The 25099-nt window shown below is 35.9% G+C and overlaps 2 protein-coding genes and 1 long non-coding RNA gene across 3 annotated transcripts; 2 read left to right on the forward strand and 1 right to left on the reverse strand.

The window, feature by feature from the left end:
- The first annotated feature begins 805 nt into the window (after positions 1-805).
- On the forward strand, positions 806-3543 carry LOC110823183 (Transmembrane amino acid transporter family protein). The gene is given in 9 exon segments (XM_022053515.2): positions 806-1076; positions 1170-1336; positions 1617-1928; positions 1930-1998; positions 2241-2640; positions 2729-2832; positions 2923-3016; positions 3177-3245; positions 3374-3543. Coding segments are annotated over 9 exon segments (1332 nt in total). The 5' UTR covers positions 806-1073; the 3' UTR covers positions 3488-3543.
- Positions 3544-4184: 641 nt separating this feature from the next.
- On the reverse strand, positions 4185-7654 carry BZIP60 (basic region/leucine zipper motif 60). The gene is made up of 3 exons (XM_022053526.2): positions 6988-7654; positions 6247-6473; positions 4185-4626 (listed from the first exon to the last, which is right to left on the reverse strand). The coding sequence occupies exons 1-3, from the start codon at positions 7437-7439 to the stop codon at positions 4337-4339; spliced, it is 969 nt and encodes a 322-aa protein (XP_021909218.1). The 5' UTR covers positions 7440-7654; the 3' UTR covers positions 4185-4336.
- A 13208-nt stretch (positions 7655-20862) lies between these two features.
- Positions 20863-23431, forward strand: LOC148270452 (uncharacterized). Its single transcript, XR_015820789.1, has 2 exons — positions 20863-21067; positions 21141-23431. It is a non-coding gene; the product is annotated as an uncharacterized LOC148270452 (long non-coding RNA).
- The last annotated feature ends 1668 nt before the right edge of the window (positions 23432-25099 follow it).

Below are 25099 nucleotides of genomic sequence, written 5' to 3' on the forward strand. Positions count from 1 at the left end.
ATGGTTATTTCAGGAAAAAACTTCTTAAAAACGTTTTTTTTTTTTTTCTAAGATCAGTGAATATTCTAATTTAATTGTTAAGACTACGCGCCCAATTTCCACCACTTCTTCCTTCCTCTGCTATATATGTGTATACAAATACATATATATATATATATGCTTGTCTATGTCTAATTTTGAATAAGACATGAGGGATGCACCAGACTTCCAGTTGATCTCCTTAATTTGTATATATGGTTTAATGCTTTCATGAAAGTATTATTAACCAGTTGAAACTCTTCCTACTCATACATGTATACAATGTGTTTATACATATATATAGTACATATATACACATACGTACAACTTCCCAACTCGTGGCTGCTACTGTCCTTGTGATGCTACTCGTTATAGCATTGCTTCTTTCATTTTTTTTGGCTCCAATTTGTTAAGCTTTATATTATTATGTATGTTTTTTTCTTCTTCTTTTAGCGCACGACAACCTTGTTTTGTGTAAGAAAATAAAAACAAGACAAGACCAGTTTGTTTGTTTTAATGAATTTATAAATAAAAAAATATTAATTAATACAATAATAAATAGTTTATTAAATCAAATTTGCAGTCTTTTTTTTTTTTTTTGAAGTTAAGTTGAATCAAGTGTGGTAGTTGGACTCTCTCCACTAATTCAGTGACTGAACTTTCCATTAATTCAGTGAACGACTAATTCTTCAGTAACAAAGTAATAAGACTCGGATCAGACATGTGGAAGGTTAAAAAAAAAAACAAAAAATTAAAAATTCAAAGGGAAAAACATGTTAGATTTGGTGAGATAATGTAATCTTAAAACTCGTTAATTTTCTGAAACTATAAATTCAATCTCTCTTAACTTGATAGATTCTGAGACTAATTCAAGCCCCACAATCTTACGATCCTACTTGTCTTTCTCAAAACACTTTTTCTTCTTCTTCTTCTTCTTCTTCTCCACACTACTCTATTTAAACCCATTAAACCCCATCTTCTTCTTCCCATCAATCTCTGCAAAAAAACTCGAGAGCGACTCTGCAACCAACTAAGTGTTGTAGTATCCTGCAACTATGGTAATTAGTTCTTAATGCTTAAAAACTTAATCTTTTAATTCAATTTCTTCTTTTTCTTATATAATCTAACAGTACTATTCTGTTTATTATCAGAGTCGCCAAGCTGCTGATTCCGAACCTAAGAATGCTGATCTCGATAACTGGCTACCCATCACTGCATCAAGAAAGGCCAAGTGGTGGTACTCTGCTTTCCACAATGTCACTGCCATGGTTGGCGCTGGTGTCCTCGGTTTACCCTTCGCCATGTCTCAGCTCGGCTGGTATATCTATATATTTCTATATCTATACATTAAGAAGAAAGAAAGAAAGAAAGAAAGAAAGGAATTCTATAAACTGGGTTTTCTTTATTGGATTCAAAAAATGAACTTTGTTTTCTGCAAGGTTTTATCAACTGGTTTTTCTTTTTTTGACCAAAAAAAATATAAAAAGGATTGTATCAACTGGGTTTTCTTTATTTGACTGAAAAACTATAAACTTTGAAGGTTATATCAACTGGGATTTTCCTTATGGTTTCAAAAAAATGAACTTTGTTTTCTGCAGGGGTCCTGGAGTATTTGCAATCTTAATGTCATGGCTGATAACATTTTACTCGCTATGGCAACTGGTGAACATGCACGAAACAGTCCCTGGAAAACGTTTCGATCGATATCCCGAACTGGGTGAATATGCATTTGGACCAAAGTTGGGATATTGGATCATCATGCCCCAACAAATGCTAGTCCAAGTTGCCTCCGACATAGTTTACATGGTCACCGGAGGAAAATCTTTAGTGAAATGTGTCGAGTTATTCTTCCCACAATTTCACTACATTCGACAAACCTATTACATCCTCTTCTTCGGAGGGATCCAGTTGTCTTTCTCAGTGTCCCAACTTTAACTCCCTCAAAGTCGTCTCCCTCCTCGCCACCATCATGTCTTTTGGGTAAGTATCTATAGTGTTTACCCACAATTTCTAGTAAAAAATAGATTTTACCCACAACTTCTCGTAAAAAAAAAAAAAAAATAGAATTTACCCCCAACTTTTCGTAGAAAAATAGTCTTTACCCACAATTTCTCGTCGACGAATAGATTTTACCCACAATTTTTCGCAAAAAAATAAACTTTGCCTACAACTTCTCGTAAAGCAATAGACTTACTAACCGAAACAATTTTTTGGTTGTGGAGATATTGCATGTTGGCATGTGTGGCATCGACGATAAAAGGAATCCGGCACGGCCATCCGTCGGACCACAGTGTCCGATCACACACGACGGCCGGCATGGTTTTCGATGCACTGAATGGTATTGGGACGATAGCTTTTGCATTTGCAGGGCACAGTGTAGCACTTGAGATTCAGGCGACCATCCCTTCGACGCCGGAGGTTCCGTCGAAGAAACCAATGTGGCTGGGCGTGATGGTGGCGTATGCCATCGTCATTGCCTGTTATATCTCTGTCGCAGTGTCGGGATTCTGGGCTTTTGGTCACGGTGTAGAAGATGATGTTCTTATTTCTCTTGGACACCCTTTTTGTCTCATTGCTTTCGGGAATTTCATGGTGTTTATCCACGTCATTGGAAGTTATCAGGTAAATTAATCGATGTGGGATACAATCTTTTCTTATTTCTTATAGTTCTTTTGAGATATGTAGAAATAATTTTGGTTGATGATTGAAGGTTTTTGCTATGCCAGTGTTCGACTTTGTCGAATCAAACTTGGTAAAAAAGTTGCACGTCAAACCAGGATTACCTCTTCGCATCATTGCTCGTAGTACATACGTCTGTAAGAATACATAGTATATATACAAACACATATAAAATGGTTTAATATATGTATGTGCGTGTGTGTATAATTATTGTGAACTTGTAACCGCATTGACGGCGTTCGTTGGCATCTGCATCTCATTTTTTGGAGGACTTCTCGGATTTTTTGGAGGACTTGTTTTTGCATCAACTTCCTACTTTGTGAGTTAATTTTTTAATTATTGGTTAATATTTATAATCACTAACTAATTAAAATTTCTTATTATTAATTAATTTCATGTAACCTTTAATTAATTAATTAGTTAATAATAATAATAATAATAATGAGTCCAATTATAATTAACAAAATTAAGCATTGCAGATTCCTTGTGTCTTGTGGCTTATCATCAATCGACCAAAATTATTTTCTCCTCACTGGTTCGCATCTTGGGTAAGTCTGTGGATTACTTTTAATAATTTCCAAAATATAAACCTAAACTAATTTGATATATTATACATGAAAAATGTAATTTTCAATTATTATAATGTTGAATTTGATGAATGTTCAAATATTTGCAGATTGCTGTTATTATTGGTGTTCTGATAGCTCTGCTTGCACCCATTGGAGGAGCCAGACAAATTATTCTCCAAGCAAAAACCTACAAGTTATTTTCATATTCAGAGTGTAAATAAGTTAGGCTTCATTTAGTACACAAGGATATTTTTTAACTTTTTATGTTTTTTTTTTATAGGTTTATGTGTTTATATATAAAAGTAAATTAGTATTTATCATAATTAAATATAAAATTTTTAAAAAAGTTTTTTCATTTTTTTAAAAAATATATATTTCGATATAAAATTAAGTTAGTATTTTCGTAATTGAATATTAAATAGAAAAAATAACACCAAGGAGTAACCCAACAATAAAATTTATGTATAGATAAATATATAATAAAAATATAATTAATAAAACAAACATGATGATACATTTCATATTATATTTTAGAAAAAATATATATATTTACTTCATAGGGATTAAATTCCTCTAATCATCATTAAGTATAACAACACCGAGTAGTAACCCATCAAATTTTCCTATATATATATATATATAGATAAATAAAACAAAGATACAACTAATAAAATTGAGTATGAAGATAACAGCAACACAACCAAATCATCAGTTCCAGAAATATCATACAAGTGTCAAAAACATTTTGGCCTGACAAAATCACGCCTATTGCTGCTACTCTTAATTCTGCATCGTTTTGGTTCAGGGATAACCCCATCTAGAAGAACCGGGAAGACATTGAAAGTTGACAGACGCATGCATTGATTATTTCCATTCCAACAAGAAAAAGTAGGGGGGGGGAAAAAAAACGAAAGTCCAAGTACAAATTTATGATAGATTATGCTGGAGAAGTGAGATCAATAAACAAAACATACCACTAAAAAGATACTCAAAGATTATGTAATCAAAACAAACAAGTAGCATGGGAAAGAAATATTCGTAATTAATAAGCAATAGCTATTGGTGTCCCACTAACAACTTTTTACTTGAAGAACTGCTTTTATGCCAAAACTCTTAAGAACATGGAGATCCAATTTCATCCTCGTCCTAGAGGCCTTGCATCTCCTGCTCTTTGCAAAAGATTCTTCCACTGAGGATATGTATATTTCACCCCCTCGTCCTCTTGGAGCCTCGCTTTCTGGATCTTTCTTTTCCATGATTTCTCGTTGAATGGCCTCCAGAGCTGACTGAGGCAGGTTGGGCAGACTGAAAAGGCACATGATGCCCAGGAACCAAAGCAGGGAACCCAACAGCAGGGATTCTGCAAAACAACAAATCTCAATGATAAATTAAATTTGGATATCATCATAAACAATCCCATCAAGAGACCATTAAGGTTAAAATCCGAATAGAAGTGTTTGATTACGGCTAGCAACTCGGTTGTTGATCATCTATCCTCCTTATGTGTTCTTAGTAAATCTTCCAGCATGTGATAAAAAACCACGCTGATTTACTTAATAGTACAGGTGAATACAGCCTCCAAATGATCCCGAGACATGTATCTTTCAGATATGCATACGGAAGTTGATGCTAACACAAGCAGGAACTACAGTTACTGTTAGCAAATGAATGCAAGACTTAGGAGTTTGAATGAAGCAAGTCAAATATTTAACAACTTAAGCGCTTAAACATAACTTGAGTTCAATTCAAAGTTCCATTTGAGCTTTTTACTTGCTCATATGAAAAAATTATAATGACAAAGTGTGACTCAGCTTGAGTTGTAAAAGCCGAATCTAACTGAACCATGTTTAATAGACACAGTTAGATGCCAGCCACCCTTGCAACAAAAGGCTTCAAGTAATGCAGCGAACAAAGAAAAGACTTATTACTGACAGTATCTAGTAATGCAGAAAAAGAATAAGCCAATAGAATTTATCCTTTTTTTTTTTTTTTTTTTGAAAAAGTCATTTAAGTTAGTATTTCATATATTTTTAAATTACTTATGTTATTTTGGAAACATAAGTAACATAGGAAACTTTCAATTCAATTATGATTTTCAAGTACCACCCTTCCATGAGTTTGATTGTGATTTAAAAACTGTTCAGTTTTTTCTTGATTGTTTGACATTATCCTTATTTGATTATTACTTGGTACCTAGACAAAGGTTACTAACCAAGAAAGGGATTACATAAATGATTAGAGTTATAATATTGGTTTTTCAGAAACATTAGTTATATTGTTCCTTTCTTGCTCTTCTTGTACTTTTCTTCTCTGTCCTATTTCTGTATTCCATCTCTGTGTCCCTCGGTGCTTCTGATTCTACCTCTCCATCCCTTGTATTTTCTATCTGATCTTCATATTTCCTGAATAAACATTGTCATCGATCTTCGTATTTTTGAATAAGCATCAGTCTTCCCCTATTATCATTGGTTGTTAAGATTTTACTTCTCTATTCCCTAGTTAAGCTAATCTTTTTTCCCTTATATTCCTATATTCGATCTCATCTTACATAACTTGGCAACTAAACCCAGTGTCCTACTCACCTGGTGTTTTTAACTTGCTATCAGCTCAGTTAAGAGTATCTTTTATTTTTTCTTTGAGGGGAATGGTACTGGCAGTCAGTTACGTTGGCATTTGCTTGTACGATTTATAAGCTACAAACACATTTAAAACAAATTAGTTAAAAGTTAAATTTGAAAAAAGGGAAAGGAGGAGACCCAAGAAATAATTCCTTCGGGATATTATTTAAATCCAGTAAAAATTGTAACCATGCAATTATTTCCATTCTCTTTCATGGAGCCATTCGTCAAAACCAATTAATCATATATCAGATATATTAAGAGACTTTCTTGGTATAACCTCACACTAGCCCAGGCAAGCTTTCTGAGAGCTACAATCACAAGAGAAATGCAATAAGGGACAGGTGGTCCAGGATTCATACCCAACAAGAGCACAGCAGACTCCTGCTTGGCCCGTGAAGCACCAAATGCACTGCCTCCATTGTGTAAACTCAGATGAAGTGCTTGATTCTCCGCAGCAAAGCACTGAAGCAACCGCCCCAGTCTCCGACATTCTCCTTCCAAATACTTACTCTTCATCTCCAGATCTCTCACATACATCTTCTTCCTCTCCCTTGATCTCAAGGCAGCATCCCTATTCCTCAATTGCCTGGAAATAAGATCAATTATCATATTGAGTCCACCACCTTTCCATCCAATTCAGGCCACTTAATGATCAGATAGCATCATACAATCACATTTTTTTTCTTTCTGTTATAAATATCAGCATCAAACAGTTAAAAGTTCAACCAGGAGAACTTTGGAAGAGAGCCAAATATATAAACATCAACCAAAAAATGATATATGAATACTCAAGAAATCCATCTTTGCAACCAGTAGAAAGTAAAGAAATAAAGGAAAAATAAAACTGATCAAGCCACTTTGACTGCATATTGTGCAAATTACAACTTACAAGAATAAAGCCTCACATATAAACCTCCACACTGTTACTTACACTTTAAATTATCCTCCAACAATAAGCATAATGGCGATCCTTCAGAACTAACCATGAGACCAAAGCTTATCACCTTTGTGGTTAATGATAAAAGTATTTCTAGTTTCCTCAAATGTAAAAGCTGATAGACAAGTTGAGAGAATTGAAGACGAGAGTAAATTAGCCATACCTTCTCCGTTTCTTGGCGATAGGATCATTGGGGTCGTAGCCGTCTTCGTTGATGTCAGCTCCATCTGTCTTTTCCTTCTCAAGGCCGCTGTTACCAGACTCATCATAGATATTGGTTTCCTTGTCGATAGGAGCGTCCACAAAATCCTCACTACAAGCGGAGCCATGAACTGGGGATTTGACCAATATATCCGCTAAAAAATCGCAATAAAATTGCTGATTCTCTTCTTGAGGAAGCTCGTCATTTGAACAGTCTTCATTCATCAACAAGCTCTCAATCTCACAGATTTTCGAAGGCACCGAATCTGGAGAAGGGTTAGAAAAAGCCTCGACCGGAGATGAATCAGATAGAACGGGGGGTTCATAATTGAACCAGTCACTGCAATCGAAAAATAATGGGTCCAATTCGATCTTTTCAACGACGTCATCACCTAGAAACCCTTGATCATCCATCCTTCTAAAAGATGAAGAAGAGAAGGAAATACAAAGAAAACAAATGAAAAAACTACTGTATATTTACAAAAATCTTTGAAAAACTGCGAGATTTAATCAGAAATATGGAATTTTACTTCCAAACTATGCACATAAAAACCTAGCTAAAGGAGGAAGAGCGGTTGGGCTTTCAGAAATTTTCTTGGGCATCCATAGCTCTTTCTTTGTGGGCAAGGAAACCTGACGCGGATACTGATTCCAGTGACCGTTTCTCTTGACCAGTAGCCGGTTCTGGATGTAATGGGGTCATCTACTTAGCCAACAATCTGACGGCACGGAATAAATTAAATTGACAGTTGTACGCTGTTACGATACTCTCGGTTATACGAGATCAAATTTTGTAGATGTTGTCACTCAGCTAATACGAGCACGCCGCGTGGAACGAGACTACACGTGGAAAGAACATCTGCCTACCCCTTTCTCCAACTTGCGTCGTGCACCCACCTCAGCATACGTATTTTCTCTTATATACATATAAAGTTAGAGAACATTGATATGATATTAAGCCGCTCCTATTAATTAATTAATTAGTTAATTAATTACATGTATTTTTTTATTAATTTAATTATATATATTTTACACTAGTATTATGTATAAATTTAACTAATATAAAAATAATTTAATCAATATTATTATATTTTAATTTTTAATTTAATATTTAAAGAATTAATTAGTTAAGTAATTTAATATATTATATATATTATTTATTTGTAATATTCAGGTCTGAAATTTAGTTCGAAATTAATTTTTGTATTTATAAAAATAATTAAAAATATTATTTAATTTAATTTTATCAAATTATTTGAAAAAAATAGATTAAAAACAAAATTAAAAGTAATTTTGGGAAAGATCGATAAAATTTTGTGCTCGAAATATATTTTTGAAACAAAAATTAAAAACATATGGTTAAAATGCAAAAAAAAGGAAATTCAGCCACGTGGAACGGCCCAATCAGCAGCCACGATGAACCAGAACACCGCATGGCAAAACATGCTAACATCAGTGCCACGCGGGAGGCCACAAGTGCGATATGCGTGCCCAGTGATCCAACGGCCTAGATTCAATCTTGCGCGCGTGAACGGCTCAAATACCTTTCCTCCTTATGTGCGATCAGACGGACGAGATCAATCGTGATGAACGGTCCAGATTCGCTCACGCAATCAGCCTAAATATGCAACGATCGGATGGCTCTTCTTACTCTACGTCAACGTGAATGAACAATCTAGATTGACGCGAGATAAGTATATAAACATCGCGTCACAGGAGAACCCCAACCCTAATCGCACCTTCCCTCGTTGGAGAAGAAGGACCAGCCACCGGAGAAGGAGACCGACCCTTGGCCGTCGCCGCACCAGTGCCACCACCAACCGTTAAAAAAGATAAAATTCTCCCATATCCGCTCGGAATTCAATTCTGAGATTTCCTGTGGCCATATCAGAGTAAAAGAGATAGCGAGTGAGCCGAAAATTACGGATAAAGCCCGACGGAGCCGTCGCGGCCGAAATCCTAAAACTCCTCCGATAAGTCCCTTCTTGTTTCACACAATTTTTATGACCATTATGTTCACTATCCTTTTTCTGTGCAGGTTAGTCGAAGAAGAAACCCCAACAACGAAGGACAACAGGTGGAGCCGTCGCACGCGGAGACCCCCCTTGCCGGTAGGTTTGATTTTTTGTTATTTTCTAGCCAACCGAGGCTCTCTAATGTGTTTTTTTGTAGGAATACGTGTAAAATCGACAAAAACTAGCTAGGCCGAGGTGAACTGTTGCTGTGGGCGGTGGTGTCGTGCTGGAACTCTAAAATTGACCGAAAAGGGTTTTCAACACTAATTTTAGATTTTTAGGGTATTTTTAGGTATATAATGAGTATTTTAATTATCATAGGAAAAATTTAGGAAATTCAGGACCTATTAGGAGGCGTAGTAGATAGCACGGTGTTTCGAAACACTGATCCGGGTAAGGATCCCTCACCGTATTCTCGGTTACGGTAAATTGAAGATTATTAATCGATAATTGTGTGTTTTGTGAAAAATTAGAAAAATTCTAGAAATATTATAAATCACTAGTGGAGCCGAACCGGTTAGTTCACATTTATCCTGATTCCTTGTTTATTTTCTTGCACTGCCTATATTTGTTTACTATTATACTATGCGTAATTGAATTAATGATTTTTATGGTCTTCTGAATTATTTGGTTATTTATTTCCTCCTGCATTATTTGCTCGGTATTCTGGTTATTTGGTTTTTTGATTATGCTAAACTATATCGCTTGTTTAAGTGCCATTTGAATTAATCTGTGAATATGAAATAAGATGTTAGTATATTTTAATGGTTGTTTGGATAATAAGAATCCAAATAAATGAAAGCTTACTAGGCATCCTTGGAAATGGTGGACGGACTTAGTACATAAGGAACCTTACTATGGACATTATTTCAGTTGGATGGGACTGAGAAGTCCCATACTATATAAGTTTTGGGAGATATGGATCACCCTCATACCGGAAGGGGTATCGAGACGATAGTATTTTTGGTGCCCAATACCGAACAGGGTATGAGGACAGCCAAGTTAATTGTCAAATCTTGATACTGGGTCCACAAATAAAAGGATATTCCTATGGACACCCAGGAGTCCCAGTAAATAGGTTAAAAATGAAGGATTATTGATTCTATGCATAAAATTGAAATGTCATTTGGTTAATTATCTTCATATGTTGATTTTGGAAAAAAAAAACCGTAACGGTAAGTATCGAATAAAAAAATTTAAAGTTCATTGTATTTACTTAAAGCAATGGTTTCATTAGTTGTTTTCTGATTTTTACCAACATTCAGTTTTCCGTATCAGTGATTAATATGATATTCTTATTGGGTTCGTGTAGCTAACCCTTTCATTAACCATTCCATATTAAGAAGACCAAGATGCAGATCCCGATCGGTAAGAGAGTTGTGAGTAGTTCACCTTCTGGCTTTAAGTGCTAGTGAAGGTTGTTGCCCTAGGATATTTATTTATTCATTTTTTTTTCTAATTACCGTTTGTCTTTTATGAACCACGTAGAATGGACATTCCCGTAACCCTATTAGGCAATTTAATTTATTGTGTAAAGAATATAAACCCTAATATTATTACTCACTTTCACATTTAAATTATAAATTTATTTCCTTTAAAGTTCCAGACCTTTATAGTTGGTATCAGAGTTGCATTCCTCGAAATTATTCCTTACACAAAGACTTAAAAATACCAAATACAAACTGTCGCTCAACTATTCCTTATGAAATGCAGGTACAAGGATATGAGGAGAATAAGACACCCACTAAACGAAGCAGTCCGGGATGGTTCGCTTCGAGTGGATGTTGACCGAATTTTTGAGATGCTAGAGAGACTCATCTCTTCCCAGCATGCCCGGGAGGAAAGGAGAGAGTTGTCTGACCCTCCCTCGCTGCTATAATTTAAGCCATCCTTGCAACGGGAAGATCCGGAGTCACCCCGGTACAACCTTACTTCTCCACTGTATCATCTAACACTTCTACAATGCAACCTGGTGCCTCCACCATATCATTCGGCACCGCTATAGGGCCACTTATTCCCTCACAACACAATCCAATTCCTCTTCCATGGGATCCAGTTCCACTCATGATGGACCCAAACTACATTGAAAGATACAAAAGACCAAATTTATATACCTTTGTAGAGGCATCCTCTTTTAAAGAGGTCGAGTATTGGTTAGTTGAGACAGAGACAACTTTTACGACTCTTGGGGTGATTCCTAAACAGAAGGTCGTACTTGCCACCTACATGCTTGTGAGAGAGGCAGGTCGCTGGTGGCAACTCAAACAAGCTACCCTGCTCATTCTAGTCACTTGGAAACAATTCCTGATGGCCTTCAATGCAGAGTACCTCCCAGAGTACCTCCAATATTTGAAGAAAATTGAGTTTGTACACCTAGTTTAGGGTGATATGACTGTGTTAGAGTATACCCAAAGATTCCTAGAGTTGAGTCGATATTCCCTTAAGAGCATGATAGATAAAGGAAGAAAGATAAATAAGTTCGAGTGGGGCCTCCGTCCTGAGATCAGATAGTAATTGTACATATTTGAGCTCAACACATATTTAGTCATCTTGGCCAAGACACAACTAGTAGAGAGGAACTTTCATATTTTCCCTCAAGTAGTAAGAAATTTCAGACCCCCAGTTTCTCACCGCGAACCAGCACCCACTGTACCAGTTCAGCAAAGCAAGAGGCTTAAGCCAGTGACTCAAGCTTCTCATCAGGCTCTGATAACAGGGTGCGGTAGGATTTGTCAACACTATGGCAAGGATCATGGAGACCAATCCTGCTATTGTCTCAACATTACATGTTACATATATGGGAGTGTCCAACACTACGAGAGAGAGTAACTGTAAAATCAAAACCAAGTCAAACCTCCTATCTAGGGCAGAGCCTACAACCTTACCCAGCAGGATACTGAAGCCAACTCGGATGTGATACATAGTACGTACACTATCTGCAATCATTTTGCACATGTTTTGATTGATACTGGTATTTCACATTCATTTGTCTCACATATTTTTACACAAAACTTGAATGCATTACCTAAGAGACTTGATTCTGTGTTGTTTGTGTCCACTCCTGAAAGTAGAACACTACTAGGGGATGTTATATACAAAACTTATATCATAGACATAGCATATAGAAAACTGAGTGTGGACTTGATAGAGATCGACACGGGGGCCTTTGATGTAATTCTGTGAATAAATTGTTTAGCGGCGTATCACGTCACCGTAGATTATTTTCACAAAAAACTTGCATTCAACCCTCCAAACGAAGAGTCATTTATAAGTTAATAAAAGTTTTGAATATTATTCCCTCATAGCAATTCTCTTATTACATAGCACTTTAACTCGGTTGTCTTCTCTACACAGGCAAACCTATGCATTTAAGAGATCCTAGTAATTTGAGACTTTCTGGGTATTTTTTCTAAATAACTACCTGGAATGCCAGTATACAGGAAAGTTGAGTTCGCCATAAATATTCAGCCTGACACTCAGCCTATCTCGGTTATCCCTTACCGCATGAGTCATGTTGAGATGGAAGAATTGAGAAAATAAATCATTGAGTTACAGGATAGTGGGTTCATCCGATATAGTATGTCTCTTTAGGGTGGTAGAGTCACATTTGCAAGAAAAATTGATGAGATGTTAAGATTATGTATTAACTACAGGGGATTGAACAAAGTCACAGCCAAAAATAAATACTCCCTCCCCAAAATTAATGACCTTTTTGACCAATTGTAGGGTGCCAGATCTTCTCTAAATAGACTTGCATTCGGGTTACTATCAGATAAAGATTAGGACAGATGACATTCCCAAGACAGCTTTCAGAACTAAGTACAGACACTATGAGTTACTAGTCATGTCATTTGGACTGATCAATGCACTAACCATTTTCATGGACTTGATGAACAGGATTTTTAGATAATTTCTAAATCAATTCGTTATTGTGTTTATCGATGATATTTTGATCTATTCAAAGAGCATAGAGGAATATATCCACCATCTAACTCAGATTTTGCAGGTTCTCAGGAAAAAAAAAGTATATAAAATGGAGTAAGTGTGGATTCTGACTCTAGCAAACTACCTTCTTGGGGCACATCGTATCAAGAGATAGAGTATCAATGAACTCCAAAAAAAATGATGTAGTATTCGGTTGGGAGAAATTGACATCAGTTAAGGAGATTCGTAACTTTCTGGGAATGACAAATTATTATCGCAAGTTTGTGGAAGAATTTTCTAGTCTAGCTGCTCCTTTGACCTGGTTCACAAAAAAAAAACGTTAAGTTTGAATGGAACGAAGATTGCAAAATGAGTTTTACAGAACTCAAGAAGCGGTTGACTACTGCACCTGTGTTGACTTTATCGAGTGAGATAGAGGGATATACAGTGTATAGTGATGCCTCCTACCTAGGGTTGGGTTATGTTCCAATGCAACATGAGAATGTCATAGCTTATGGGTCTAGACAGTTGAAGAGTCATGAGAAAAATTACCCTACTCACGACTTAGAACTTGCCGCCATTATCCTCGCCTTGAAGACCTGACACCACTACCTGTATGGAGAATCTTTTGAGATTTATAATGACCATAAGAGCTTGAAATACATATTCACTCAAAAGGATCTCAACATACATTAGAAGCATTGGATAGAGCTCTTCAAGAACTACGATTGTAATATTTTGTATCACCTGGATAAGAGCAATGTTGTCGCTGATGCGCTCAGTAGAAAAAAGTGCAGGTATGTTAGCTCACCTAATGGTTTCTGAATGCAGGGTAATAGGGGCTGCATAACATATACGAATTCAGGACTTATAGAGAGTTACATGCTTGGTCCACCTGACTGTCCAACCCGAATTGATGCAGAGAATAAATGAAACCCAATTAACCGATTCCACCATAACAGCTCTCAAGAAAGATGCAAAACATGGAGTAAATTCATAATTTTGAGTCTCTACCGATGGGTTGCTCAGGTTTCAGGATAAGGTGTGTGTTCCAAATGATAGTGAACAAAAAATTAACATCATGATAGAGGCTCATAGCTCAAAGTTCGTCATACATCTTGAAAATACTAAAATATATCAAAGAATGCGACCCTGATTTTGGTGGAGCGGGATAGAAAGAGAGATAGCCAACTTTGTCTCCAAGTGTTTGATACTTCAACAGGTTAAGACAGAGCATCAATGCCCAGGCGGACTACTTCAGCTATTACTGATCTCGGAGTGGAAATGAGAACATATCACAATAGATTTCGTGACAAAGTTGCTTAAGGCACACTCGAGACATGAAGTTATCTAGGTAATTATCGATCAGTTCACCAAGTCCTCTCACTTATTGGCTGTCAAGATGATCGACTCCTTGGACAAGATAGTGAGAATATATATCCAGAAATAGTCAGGTTACATGGAGTTATAGTGACAGTGGGATCTGACAGAGACCCGAGATTTATTTTTCGGTTTTGGTCTAATTTTCAGCAAGTTATGAGAATGAAACTGTCCCATAGCACCACATTCTACCCTCAAACCAATAGACAATCAGAAAGAACGATCCGCACACTAGAGGATATGCTTCGAGTTTATATTCTAGACTTTGGAGGATATTGGGATGATCATCTCCCTTCGATAGAGTTCACCTACAGGCATTGTATGGCTGCCCCTGTAGATCGCCGATCTATTTGGAAGATGTGAGTGATAGAAAATTGTTCGGCTCAGAGCTTGTAGAAGAGATTACAACTAAGATAATTAAGATCATGAAGAATATCCAGATGGCTCAGAGTAGGTAGAAAAGTTATGCAGACACCCAGATAAGGGATTTAGAATTTGAGAAATGTGATCGAGTATTTTTTAAGGTCATCCCTTTCAAGGAAATCAGTAAGTTTGACAAGAGGGAGAAATTAAATTCCCAGTTGATTGGGCTATTTGAGATCTTAAATAAGATTGGTACGACTGCCTACAGACTAGCACTATCTCCAGAGCTATCTAGGGTCTATAATGTGTTTCATGTGTCCATGCTACACAAGTACAATCCAGACCTCTCACACATCCTGTCCCACGAGCCTTTTTCACTCTAGAAGAATTTATCATATGAGGAGGTACCAGTAGGCATTGTATACTGAAAAAGCAGAGTGCTTCGCAACAGAGAAATTTCATTCGTCAAGGTCCTATGACAGAATCACACATAGAAAGAGGTCACATGAAAAACCAAATTTTTTTCTCAACAGGAAGAACGTTGTAATACTCAGGCTCAGAATTTGACCCAGGATCAATTTAATTTAATTTAATTATTTGAGAAAAATAAGTTATGGACAAAATTGAAAGTAATTTTGAAAAAAATGGTTAAAATTTTGAGTTTGAGGGGTATTTTTGAAAGAAAAATTAAACATAGAGGGTTAAAATATAAAAAAAAAATTGACCACGTGAGACGGCTCAGTCAACAGTCATGGTGAACCAAAGCATGCCGTGTGGCAAAACACGCTGACATCGGTGCCACGTAGGAAGCCACAAGGGCAATCTACGTGTCCAGCGATCCGACGGTCCAGATTTAATCATACACGCGTGAACGACTTAGATGCATTCTCTTCTTAGGCGTGATCGGACGGACGAGATCAATTACGATGAACGGTCCATATTCTTCCACGCAATCGGCCTAAACAGGTAACAGTAAGATGACTGTCATCGCTCCACGTCGACACGAATAGACGATCCAGATCGACGCGTGATATGTATATAAACATCCCATCGCGGGAGAACCCTAAACCTAGCTGCATCTGCCCTCACTGGAGAAGAAGAACCAGCTGTTGGAGAATGAGACCAACCCCCAGCCGTCACTACACTGGAGCCACTGCCGACTGCCAAAAAAGGTAAAACTCTCCCCTATACCGCTTAGAATTCAATTTCGAGTCTTCATGTGGCCATGTTAGAGCAAAATTGACAACGAGTGAGCCAAAAACTACGGACAAAGTCGACAGAGCCACTGCACCCCTCTAATGAGCCCCTTCTCGTTTCCTGTTTCACACATTTTTCGACCATTGTGTTTACTGTCTTTTTCTGTACATGTTAGCTGAAAAATAAACCCCACCCACAAAGAAAAACTGGTGGAGCTGCCGCACCCGAAGACCCCCGCCGGTAGGTTCAGTTTTTTTGTGATTTTCTTGTCAACTGAGGCCCTCTAACGTATTTTTCTGTGGTGATACATATAAAATCGGTAAAAATCAGCTAAAATCGACCAAATCGAGGCGAACTACTGCTGTGGGCGACGGAGTTGACCCTGGAGCATGACGCCGTCGCCGTGCTGGAACCCTAAAATTGGTCGAAAATGATTTTTAACACCGATTTTGAGCTTTGGGGGTATTTTTAGGTACATAACTAGTATTTTGCATTCCCGAAAGAAAAATTTAGATAACTTAAGACCTGTTAGGTGGCGTAGTAGAAAGTACGACATTTTAAAATACCGATTCGGGTAAGGATCCCTCACCCTATTCTCGATTATAGTAAATTGAGGATTAATAATTGATAATTGTGTATTTTGTAAAAAATTAGAAAAATCCTAAAAATATTACAGTTCATTAGTGGAATCAGAACCGGTTAGTTCACATTTGTCTTGATTTTCTGTTTATTTTCCTATACTGCCTATATTTGCTTACTATTATATTGTGTGTAATTGAATTGATAGTTTTTATGATTTTTTAAATTATTTGGTTATTTAATTCCTCCTACATTGTTTGCTCGGTATTCTGGTTATTTAGTTATTTGACTATGCTAAACTATGTGTCTTATTTAAGTGTCATTTGAATTAATATGTTAATATGAAATGAGATATTAGTATACTTTAGTGGTTGTTTAGATGATGAAAATCTAAATAAATGAAAGCTTACTGAGCATCCTGGGAAAGGGTGGACGGACCTGGTACATAGGAAATCTTACCGTGGACATTATCTCAGTTAGATGTGGCTGAGAAGTCCCATACCGGATGAGTTTTGAGAGATATGGATCACCCTCATACAGGACCAGATATCGATGGGATAGTGTTTTTGGTGCCCAATATTGAACCGGGTATAAGCACAGTCAGGTTAATTATCAAATCTTGATATTGAGTCCACGAGTAGAGGGATATTCCTATGGACCCCCAGGGGTCCCAGTAAATAGGCTAAAAATGAGGGATTGCTGATTCTATGCATAAAATTGAAATATCATTTGGTTAATTGTCTTCATATGTTGATTTTGGGGAAAAAAAACGGTTACGATAAGTATCGAATAAAAATTTTTGAAGTTAACTGTATTTACTTAAAGTAAGGGTTCCATTAGTTTTTTTATGATTTTTACCAACATTCGATTTTCCGTATCAGTGATTAGTGTGATATTTTTACTAGGTTCTTGTAGCTCACCATTTCATTAACCATTTTATATTAAGAAGAGTAAGATTCAGATCCGATCAACAAGAGAGTTGTGAGTAGTTCACCTTTCAGACTCCCTTCAAGTGTTAGTAAAAATTATCATATGATACTTATTTATTCGTTTATTTTTAATTATCGTTTATCTTTTATGAACTTCGTAGAAAAGAATTCCCATAATTATATTAGACAATTCAATTTATTGTGTAAGGAATATAAATTCTACAATTATTATTTACTTCCGTATTTAAATTATAAATTCATTTCTTTTAAGATTACAGGTATTTACATTATTAAATTTATATATTTATTATTATTTGTAGCGCCCGGACCGAGGGAAAAAAAAAGCCACGTCAGCAGGCCCGGTCAGCAGTCCCGGCCAACCGGGGCCTGCCACGTGGCAAGACCACGTCGCTCCTGAACGGGCCACGTTGGCGATCCGCGTGGGCGCGATCGGACGGCCCAGATCAATCGCGCGATCGGATGGCCCAGATACAATCGCACGGACGGCCCAGATTTAATCAAAAACGGACGGCCCAGATTAAAACAAAATGGACGGCTGAGATCAAAGGGCAATGGGTTATAAATAGAACCCCCACACCAGACCCCAAACCCTAGCCGCCTGCCGCTCGCCGGAGAAGACGAACCAGAGGCCGACCACCACCACCCGCCGCCGCACCGGGGAAATTTTCGACCGCCGATCGAGGTAAATTTCATACCCCCAACTCGTTTTTCCATGCTGATTCCTCCTATGGCCAAATCGAAGCCAAAATTCCGGCCAAACGGCCGGAATACGCGGCCGAAGACCAGCGGCGCCGCCGCGCCCCCTCTCGGTTTTTGCCTCCGACGAGGCCCTTCCCGGCCTCCGTTTGATGCAATTTTTATATCACCGTGATCACCATTCTTTTCTCTACAGGTTGACCGGAGCCGAATCACCAAAACACGAACCTCGCCGGAGAGCCACCGCACCCGAGAGCGCCGCCGCCGGTAAGCTCCGTTTTTCCGTGATTTTTTGGCCCCCCGAGGGCCCTAGGGTTGTTTTCTCACAGGGACCGATGCGAGTGTGGCCGAATTCGGCCGAAAACGGCCGAAAACAGCCAACCCGAGGCGACTCGCCGCCGCCAGCGGCGGCGCCGTCGCCGGAGCACGGCGGAGCCGCCGTGCCGGAGTTGCGATTTGGGCCGAAAGAGGCCCTGGGCCTAATTTGGGTTTTTTTTGGAACACGTGCAGGTACCGTTAGTGTGTTTCAGTTTCCTGGGAAAAATTCAGGAAAAATTAGGGACGGCCTGTAGGCGCACTGTGAATCGTATTCGGATCCCGAAAACAAGTAAGGACCTCTCACCCTATTTCCTATCACGGTATTAAAGTTCAAAATGATAAAACGGTATTTCTTGAATTAACGAATGTGTGAAATTGCTTAAGGTTGCTAATGGAGCCCGAGTCTAGTGTGATTGATGATTTACTGTTATTTGGCCTGTTTTACAGCTTTAAATGCAGTATGAGGTTTGATGTGTTTATTTTATAGTTTCGAGTGCATATATTACGTTTTTATTGGTTATGGGTTGAATGACTGAAAAACTGATACCGTATGTTGTCTGTTTGGCATGAATTACGATTTGCTTGTTTAAAATGTGAATTGATAATGCTTACCGAGGAAGAGGAAAATGAAAGATTGTGTAAATTGATAATTGTGTAATGGGGTCAGCCTGACTAGATATCCTGGGAGATGGTGGACGGACCGGGTCCGTAGGGAACCCTACCGGGATTGTGGTCTCACATGTCGGACGGGGTATGGAGATCTTATGGTTTTGGCGCCCATACCGGACGGGGTATGGGGACGGCCCGTTTCACCCTCATACCGGACGGGGTATTGAGGTTTATGGTTTTGGCGCCCATACCGGACGGGGTATGGGGACGGCCCTGGAAACTGATTATGAATGTTAAAGGTTAACGGGTAGCGGGACCCCTAGGGACCCCCATGGATACTAGTAGACTGGTAAATGAGAAAAGGATATGTTGTATAATGATTGAATTACAAAAGGCGTGATAAGTGCTATGTTTTACAGCTTATATTATTCCATGATTGTGATAATGTTATTGTTTTCTTATATTGTTTCATGAATTCCACCGAGGTAAGTGGATGGTAAAGGTTTTATCATAAATAAAAGGATTTGTTGCAAATCATGCTCCATTGGCCTTTTGTGTTTTTCTACCCACCTTTACCTCCGTGACGGTGAGATATCGTGATGTTCTTACTGGGCTAGTGTAGCTCACTCCTTATTTAACCATTTCAGATCAGAAAGACATGGTTCCCGAGCCCGTTCCGCAGGAGGACGACGAAGGGGATACCTAGAGACTCTGTAGTCATACTCATAGTTTTATTTTCGAGTTTCTCTCTTACTTAGTTTAATCTTTTATATTTTAAGTACGTTTTTGGTTTCCGTGTAAGGGATGTTAACCGAAATTTTGATCTCGCTTCCGCATTTAATATTTATAATATAATTTCCATTTTGAATTACCGGGGCTGTTACATTATTAGTTATACAAATTTATTATTTTAAATTATTGTTCAAAATATTTTAAATTTAATCTAACAATTTAAAATTTTTTCTATTAAAAAATATATAAAATATTGACATTACAATTAATAAAAAATCATGAATTAAATTGCTACGAAAAATATTAAAAATTAAAATAATAAGAACTATTAAATTTTAAAAAATAATTATTAGTTTATTTTAATTTTATTTTTATAATTATTAAAATATAACATATGTAAATTTAATTTAATTATTTTTATTTAATGTAAATTTTTTTAATTAATAAGTCTTTAATTATATAAAATAATATGTATCCAAATTTACAATCATTAATTTATAAAGATTATATGTTTAATTACAAAATATAAAATATTAATTAAAATAAATTCTTACTACTATTTAATTAATAACTTTAAATAATAACTAAAACGAGGACCTATAATTAATAATTGATCAATTTATAAAATAATTTTTATTTATTTAAAAAATATATACTTAAAATTATTATTACTATATAAATTATACAATATTTTAATCTGATAGAGGATAAAAACTTTTACGAGTTAATAATCTGAATACAAACATGGATAATCAACACATATTATAATATTTAACAAAAATGTTTTATTAATTTATATTCAATAAAAAAATAAATTTTATAACATGATATTATTTCTATAAATATTTTAACATAATATTATTTTTAACCTAATATTGTCATATTAATATTATTTTTATATTTGAGATTTTTAAGAGTTCAAAAATTATTTTTTAAAATAAAAATATTATTTATTATTTTTTAATTTAATTAATTAATTAATTAATTAATTAATAACAGTAATTCATAATATAAATAGTTTGGCTTTTTTTATTATTTTTTTTGTGGCTTTCTATTTTTTCTTTTCGTGCGGGAACGTGGCTTTCTTTTTACGCTCAAGGGACCGTTTAAAAGAGTGGGGTCCGGAAATTCCAACCGACTCCATCCCCAAACCCAATTCTCTATATAATAATCAGAAGCCCCTGCCTCAGGAACCCAAAGATCTTCGATTGAGGAAACCAGAATTTTCTCAACAGAGGTCGACGCCCAATCCACCTTACACATGTCTCTTGGTCATAAGGTATTTATCTTCTTCTGTCAATGTTATCGCTGCTACCTCTTCCTCTTCTCTATGCGGATTCTGTTTTGATTAGGTTTCAGACAGTTTCTTGATCAAGATCCCAGGTACGTGAATCTTGAAGTTATCATTGATATTACGTTGTCGTTGATTCGGTTAGTTTTGTTCCTCCCAGTTTCGTCGACTGGCGCTCGTCTTAAATATTTTTGAATTTCCAACAATATTCGCATGAGTTTTGTCTATAGTAGTCAGGTGCCAAATATGTTTTCAGATATTTTCTTGATCGAAGACAACAGGTTCGTGAATCTTGGATCTTTTTTTTGTTCGAATTTATCAGTCTATTGTTTTCTTCTATTCTATCATTGATATTGAACATATTAAATTCGGTTAACTTCGTTCCTCCCAATCTCGTCAACTGGCTCTCCAGTTGGTGCTCCTCTTAAATATATTCTTTAATCTCTCGCAACATTCGCTTAAATTTTGTCAACCGAAGCGGAAGCCCGCTATGTTGTTATCTTGCTATCGCTTTTTCTTTCCTGCTGGTTGTTTTGATTCCTGTCATATGTTTTCTTTATCTAGACCGCAGGTACGTTAATTTTTCTTTTTTTTTTTTACCCTTGTCCGGAGTTCTCATTGTTTTGTTTTGTTTTTATTATTGAGACTCCATGTTGAATTGTTAGTGGAATCCTGATGTTCCACCTCCCAAAATCCTCTTAAGTTATCTTTAATTTCTCACAAAATTCGCTTGTACTCCCGAAGCTCTTTTCCTCTTTTTGGTTATCTTTAAGGTCACAACTTCAAGTTTCTCCACATCTTAAGAGCGGTATCCGATTTGGTTCCTAATAACGAGATGCAGTCCACTGTTTGTGTTGCATCAAGAACCCCGCTCTTAGGAATTGTTATGACGCTTAAACCCAAGATTCTCTGGGCTTTATTCTGGTTCCGGTAGTATACAAGATTCCATCGTTCTTTGGCCGGTTTTCATACTTGGGGTCTTCTTTCATGTGATTTATGGTATCATAAGTAGAAATCAGTTGACCGGATGCTTGACTGTGCACCAAAATACTGTTAGGTGGACTGTGATGTTCCCTTCTAGTTATGACCTTAGAGGGTTAGTAGAAGTTGGGAAAATTCAAACTTACACTTAGCATTTTCTTCAATATATTATATTTCTTATCTTTTTTCTTATTATAATTATTTATTCGAATAAACAAGTTGATTGATACTTGTTAGTATTTGAAGCAAAGAAAAATTCAAGGTTACTTGATGATAAAAGCCGTAAGAACTTGTGGGTTTTTGGTGGCTCAACTTATTTTCAAGAGTTTCTGCATCTCAATTTTTAGTTTAAAATGAAGACTGGCTCTTTGAATAAAGATTCTTGACAAAGGTCTATTTGATGATAAAAGTGAGAAGGGCTTAATTAAGGTTTTGAGGAGATGGAATTTACTAGCAGGAGCCAGTTTTCTGTTTAAACTAAAACTGGAGATGCAGTAATACTTGGAAACTCGATAGTAGAATTCTTCAACTTTCGACACATCTCAAAAACAATGTTCTTGATTTTGTTTAGTCTAATACAATCTCTTGAAGACACTCAAGTTTCTGATTTGTTTCTTTTAAAAGCTCGTATTTTCAGATAGATAGAATCCACTTTCCATGTTACAGCAAGAATCTTGCTTTTCATCATTGATAAAACGCATGTATGGAAGATCCAGTATTTTTAAGGAGTTGGCTTGGGGTTTTGTTATGACTCAATTCATTTTCAAGAATTCTGTGACTTAAATTTTTAATTTAAAATGAAGTTTGGCTCATTGAATCAAGACTTTTAAGAAATTTTTTCATCATGATAAAAACGAGAAGAATTTTTGCACATCTCTGCAACACCATTTTTGATTGTTTTTCTCTCTCAAACAATCCTCTGAAAATTTAGAGCAATATTTTTGGAAACTTAAGAGAGATATTCTTCACGTTTCAAAGACTTGATGATTTTTTCAAAAGCTTTGATTTTCTGATAGCCAAATACAACCCAATATCCATATTGCACCCTAAATTTTTAAAATTTTGATAAGATGCATATGAGGAAGGTCGAGTTCTTTCAAGAAGTTGATCTTGTGGGTTATGTTTCGGCTCAATTCATTTCTAAAAAATTCTCTCTTGAGTTTTTGTTTAAACCAAATATTTTCTTCTTTCATTGGGTTTCTCGAGAAAGTTTTTACTTAATTGTGAAAACCATAAGGAGTATTAAGTTTATATTAGCTCATTTTTCTTTTTCGAAAATCACTGTATTTTTGGGTTTTAGTTTAACAGGAACAACTCTTCTTGAGTCACGATTCTCGATGAAGTTTTACTTGATGATAAAATCGAGAAGGACTTGATGAATGTTTGAAAAGATATAATTACTAATAATGGCCAGTTTTCTATTTAAAGTAAAACCAATATAATAAGAATTCTTGGAAACTTAAGAAAGATATTCTTCTAAGTTTTTCATATTTCAAGAACAATGTTCTTGATTTTGTTCTCTATCACATTTCAAGGACTTTCTGACCTTTTTTAAATCTCAGATTTTTTGATAGCCCGATATAACCCAATATCCATGTTGCACCCTAAATTTTTAAAATTTTGATATAATGCACATAAGGAATGTTGAGTTCTTTCAAAAAGTTGGTCTTGTGGGTTATGTTTTGGCTCAATTCATTTCAAAAGAAATCATGTGTCTTGAGTTTTTGTTTAAATCAAAAATTTTTTCTTTAATTGGGTTTTTGAAAAAGCTTTTACTTAATGATAAAACCATGAGGAGTTGTGAGTTCATGTTAGCTTTTTTTTCTTTTTTTGAGATAACATGTTAGCTCTTTTTTTTCTCAAAACAAACAATGATTTCTTGAATCGTGATTCTCGATGAAGTTTTACTTGGTGATATAATCGAGAAGGCCTTGATGAATGTTTTAAAGAAATGCAATTACTAATAGCAGCCAGTTTTCTGTTTGAACTAAAACCAATATATAAGACTTCATGAAAATTTAAGAGATATTCTTCAAGCTTTTTCATTTTAAGAACAATGTTCTGGATTTTGTTCTCTCTCACATTTCAAGGACTTGATGACATTTTCAAATGGTCAAATTTTCTGATAGCCAGAGAAAACCCAATATCCATGTTGCACCCTAAATTTTTAAAATTTTGATAAGAAGAATAGAAGGAAGGTCGAGTTTTTTTAAGAAGTCCATCTTGTGGGTTATGTTTTGGCTCAATTCATTTTAAAAGAAATCATATGTCTTGAGTTTTTGTTTAAACCAAAGTCTTTCTTATTTAATTAGGTTTTTAAGAAAGTTTTTATAAAACCATAAGGAGTTGTGAGTTCATGTTGGCTCATTTTTCTTTTTCAAGAATTAATGCATCTTGGATTTTAGTTTAAAACAAACATTGACTACTTGAATCATGATTCTCGATGAAGTTTTACTTGATGATAAAATCGGGAAGGATTTGATGAACGTTTTGAAGAGATGCAATTATTAATAGCGACCTGTTTTCTATTTAAACTAAAACCAATGTTTAAGAATTCTTGAAAATTCAAGAGAGAGATTCTTCATTTGTTTTTAGATTTCAAGAACAATGCTGTTGATTTTGTTCTCTCTTGCATTTCACGAACCTGATGACCTTTTCAAAAGTTTAGATTTTTTTATAGCTTGATACAACCCAATATCCATGTTAAATTTTTAAAATTTTAGTAAGATGCATGTAAGGAATGTCGAGTTCTTTCGAGAAAGTGATCTTGTGGGTTGTGTTTTGGCTTAATTCATTTCTTTTGTCTTAAGTTTTTGTTTAAACCAAAGATTTTCTTCTTTATTGAGTTTCTTGATAAAGTTTTTATTTAATGATGAAAACCATAAGGAATTTTAAATTCATGTTAGCTCATTTTTCTTTTTCAAGAATTACTACATCTTGAGTTTTAGTTTAAAACAAACATTGACTCCTCGAATTATGATTCTCGATGAAGTTTTACTTGATGATGAAATCAAGAAGGACTTGATAAATGTTTTGAAG

This window comes from Carica papaya, chromosome 1 (genome assembly GCF_054855325.1).
Source record: "Carica papaya isolate Zhongbai chromosome 1, ASM5485532v1, whole genome shotgun sequence".
Lineage (NCBI taxonomy): Eukaryota > Viridiplantae > Streptophyta > Magnoliopsida > Brassicales > Caricaceae > Carica > Carica papaya.

Coding starts and splice junctions, on each gene's coding strand:
- BZIP60 (XM_022053526.2), bottom strand. CDS start 7,439: ATGGATGATCAAGGGTTTCTAGGTGATGACGTCGTTGAAAAGATCGAA. Junction 6,474..6,987: donor ATCGCCAAGAAACGGAGAAG/GTATGGCTAATT, acceptor TCTTATTTCCAG/GCAATTGAGGAATAGGGATG. Junction 4,627..6,246: donor GTCTGCTGTGCTCTTGTTGG/GTATGAATCCTG, acceptor GTTGTTTTGCAG/AATCCCTGCTGTTGGGTTCC.